A 3740-nucleotide genomic window follows, 5' to 3' on the forward strand; every position below is an offset into this window, starting at 1 on the left:
TCCTGACACAGTCTACACCCAGGGAACGAAGAGTAAGCGCCATGTTGAAGCCACGATTGCCACTCAGATCCCTCTTATTCCTGCAGCTGCCTCTGCTGGGGGTGGGGCTGAACCCAAAGGTCCTCACGCCCAATGGGAATGAAGACATCACAGCTGGTGGGAAACCTGGGACTGGAGGAGGTTGGTGAGAAGGGAAGCTGTGGGGAGGGGTCCTACTGAATTCTGGAACCTGCCACTGGACATTAGAAGGATGCGGGCAGAGTTTTAAGAGTACCATGGGGAGGGCAAGGGGAAGGGTTCCCTGTCTCACGCTGCTTCTTCTGACCATCGTGTCTTCTCTTCCCCTCCCCCACTTCATTTTCTCCCCAACCTAGACTTCTTCCTGACCTCTACACCCGCTGGGACCCTCAATGTTTCCACTCTGCCCCTCCCAAAGGTTCAGTGTTTTGTGTTCAATGTCGAGTACATGAATTGCACCTGGAACAGCAGCTCTGAGCCCCAGCGCACCAACCTGACTCTGCATTATGGGTATGAGAAGGGGAGAGGGAATCACAAGGGGGAGGAAGAGGAGGTGGGCTAGATGTGAGAGACTGCGTGGGGACCAAGAGTATCCCAGGCTCCCCACTGTTTTCTCGTGGGGTGAGTCATAAGTCAGTTCAGAGGAGCTGAGGCTGGGCTGTGGAAATCCGGAGTACCCAAGTTTACCTACCTCACTGTTCTTCTTCCTTGAAATCCTTCTCTAGGTACAAGAACTTTAATGATGATGATAAACTCCAAGAGTGTGGCCACTATCTATTCTCTGAAGGGATCACTTCTGGCTGTTGGTTTGGAAAAAAGGAGATCCATCTCTACCAAACATTTGTTGTCCAGCTCCAGGACCCATGGGAACACAGGAGGCAGCCCGAACAGTTGCTAAAACTGCAGGATCTGGGTAATTTGGAAAGGAGGGTCAAAGGATATTGTGGGGTATTGAGGAAAGGGGTATATAAACTAGTGTTCTTTCACCATAAGGGTACTTGGGCAGAAAAGAGGCGAGGAATAGAATGGGGAAGGGAGGAGGGCTCAGGCGCACTGCCTTCAGGATCCTGACTTGTCTAGGCCAGGGGAATGACCACACACGCACACATATCTCCAGTGATCCCCTGGGCTCCGGAGAACCTGACACTTCGCAACCTGAGTGAATTCCAGCTAGAACTGAGCTGGAGCAACAGACACTTGGACCATTGTTTGGAGCACCTGGTGCAGTACCGGAGTGACCGGGACCACAGCTGGACTGTGAGTGAGTGGGGATAGCAGCTCAGGCTGAGCAAGTGGGGATGAAGGATTCAATTAGCCAATAGGAAGGTCTGATCCCCAGCTCCTGTTCTGTGCCTCCCAGTTCCCCTGCCCACCTTCCACCCTCCTCTGACTCCTTTCCCTCTCATCACCAGTGAGTTTTCCTCAAGGTTTCCCTACCCATGCTCTTCCCAAAGCCAGAAAGGCAAGTAAACAAAGGCAAGCCTTTAAGGAGGCATTAAATTCTAGGCAGTGAAGGGAGCAGTGTGGCTTGAGTAGTCAAGAGAGGAGGGAGAAACTGGGAAAAACCAGAAGATGACCTGGGGTGGGGGTGGGGGGCAGCAGTTTCCATTCTCCCTTCTTTTATAGACACCCATCTTTCCCTCACCCTCTTTCTCCTCAAGGAACAAGCCGTGGATCACAGACATAGCTTCTCTCTGCCTAGCGTGGATGCACAGAAATTCTACACGTTCCGTGTTCGAAGCCGCTATAACCCACTCTGTGGAAGCGCTCAGCAATGGAGTGACTGGAGCTGCCCCGTTCACTGGGGCAGCAATAATTCAAAGGGTAAAATGGGCCTAATGCATCACCCCGACCATGAGCCCAGGAACCTTTCTAGCACCACTGTCTTTTGCCCTACCTCCCTACCCCTAAGCCCCCAAACTTGGTGGCTCATCTCCCCTCACTGTTCAACTCCAACCCCCAGGAAGCAGGATTTTTCTGTGTAGGGTTGGATCAGTGTGTTGTTACAGTAGGGGGGTGGATTGGGAAGGAGGCTGAGGGGGTCCTCAAAGGGGATACAGAATGTATAAAATTTCCCTGCAGCATTCCCGGAAAGCCTGCATGGTAAAGATGGCTTTGGAATCAGGCAAATCTAGGGTTTAAATCTGCCTCTGCCACTTCCTACCTCTTTGACCTTGGGCACATCACTCACCTCTTTGATTCTGTTTCCTCATCTGTAAAATGGAGATAATAATTGCTCCCCGCCCCGCTCAGGAGTTATGAGGATTAAGTATACAGATAGCGTCTGGCACAGTGTCTGGCACCAAGCTGGGGCTCTAAATGTTGGCACGTAGTAGGGGCGCTACAAATGTTCGGTCTCTTTTCCTTTCCTCTTTTCCATAGAGAATCCTGAGAATCCTGAGACTCTTTCGTTGTCTGCGTGGAAAACTGTGCTGATCCCCGTTGTCCCCATGGCATTTATCGTGAGCCTCATCTGTTTGTACTGCTGGCTGGAACGGTGAGAATTCGGAATCCCAGAAAAATGAGGTGGGGGCTGGGAATAGGGGAAGAGGGTTGTTACCGGGTCTCCAGGAGTAGAGGGCGGGACAGTAAGGAATGAGGGATCACCCAAGTGGGCATGGTGATGGAAGGAAGATGCAGGCGCAGACAACACAGAATCGCTTCATTCCATGTGGGAGAACTGCGAGAAGGGTAATAAAAGAGCGTAACCTATGTGTTCCTGCTTCCTCTTTCTCCCCACTCAGGACGATGCCCCGAATTCCTACCCTCAAGAACCTAGAGGATCTGGTTACTGAATACCACGGGAACTTTTCGGTGAGAACATTGTCATAGGCAGACTGCAGTCTGTCAATGGCCAACTGCCTGCCAGCTAGACAGACAGAGCATGGGGGGCAGAGGGGAGGGGAGGGAGGCCTGCACTAACAGGATGTGGCCGACCAGTTGGGGGATAGGCTAGACGCAGCGAGACACCCAGAAGAACTGATCCTAGATTGGTTGAGGCAGATGGAAACAGTGGTATTGAGGGCCCAGGAGTGTGTGTGTCCCTTCTGTAATCACAGTGGTTGCAGATCTTGGGAGAGTTCCCCTGGCACAGAGCCTGGGTCTTCTACTTCCTGCTCCTAATTGAGCCCTGACCTGGAGATATCTGTCTTTAGGCCTGGAGTGGTGTGTCTAAGGGACTGGCAGAAAGTCTGCAGCCAGACTACAGTGAACGGCTTTGCCACGTCAGTGAGATCCCCCCAAAAGGAGGGGAAGGGCCTGGGGGCTCCCCCTGCAGCCAGCATAGCCCCTACTGGGCTCCTCCATGTTACACCCTGAAACCTGAGCCCTGACACCCTGACAGAACCCCAGGGCCCTGTAGCCCTAAATTTTACTAACTTGCCCTCGTCCAACCAACCTGGGTCCAGGGCTCACCTCGCCCCCCTGTGGCTGATTTTGAATTTTGTGCCCCCTATAACTGCCTTCTCATTCAATATCTCCTACTTGAGAATTGCCCCTTTGCCCTGTCCATGTTTCTCATCTCCCCCAGCCCAGCCCTTCCTCCTCACAGCATTGCTTCTGCTGTCCCTCCCTCCCTCCCCCTTTCCATCTACCCTTCAACTGTTCCAGAAACGAATGAGAAATAAAAGTTCTGTTGATAATCATCAAGGAAGTCTGCTGTTGCGGGGGGAGCAATGGAAACGTGGGGTGCAATGCGGGTGGGAGGCATGGTGCCGAGGGGA

The 3740-nt window shown here is 52.6% G+C and overlaps 1 protein-coding gene across 2 annotated transcripts; it reads left to right on the forward strand.

Moving 5' to 3' along the window:
• IL2RG (interleukin 2 receptor subunit gamma) lies at nucleotides 1-3662 on the forward strand. Of its 2 annotated transcripts, none has more exons than XM_024758111.1 (8): nucleotides 1-180; nucleotides 375-528; nucleotides 744-931; nucleotides 1136-1275; nucleotides 1680-1842; nucleotides 2401-2515; nucleotides 2763-2832; nucleotides 3174-3662. In XM_024758111.1, exons 1-8 carry the CDS (start codon nucleotides 42-44, stop codon nucleotides 3348-3350), a joined length of 1146 nt encoding a protein of 381 aa, XP_024613879.1. In that variant the 5' UTR covers nucleotides 1-41; the 3' UTR covers nucleotides 3351-3662. The 2 variants fall into 2 exon arrangements, with proteins under 2 accessions (XP_024613879.1, XP_024613880.1); XM_024758112.1 differs by having other exon boundaries at nucleotides 133-184; nucleotides 3174-3656.
• Nucleotides 3663-3740: the final 78 nt, after the last annotated feature.

The sequence above is a fragment of the Neophocaena asiaeorientalis genome, unplaced genomic scaffold (genome assembly GCF_003031525.2).
Source record: "Neophocaena asiaeorientalis asiaeorientalis breed wild unplaced genomic scaffold, Neophocaena_asiaeorientalis_V1.1 scaffold760, whole genome shotgun sequence".
NCBI lineage: Eukaryota > Metazoa > Chordata > Mammalia > Artiodactyla > Phocoenidae > Neophocaena > Neophocaena asiaeorientalis.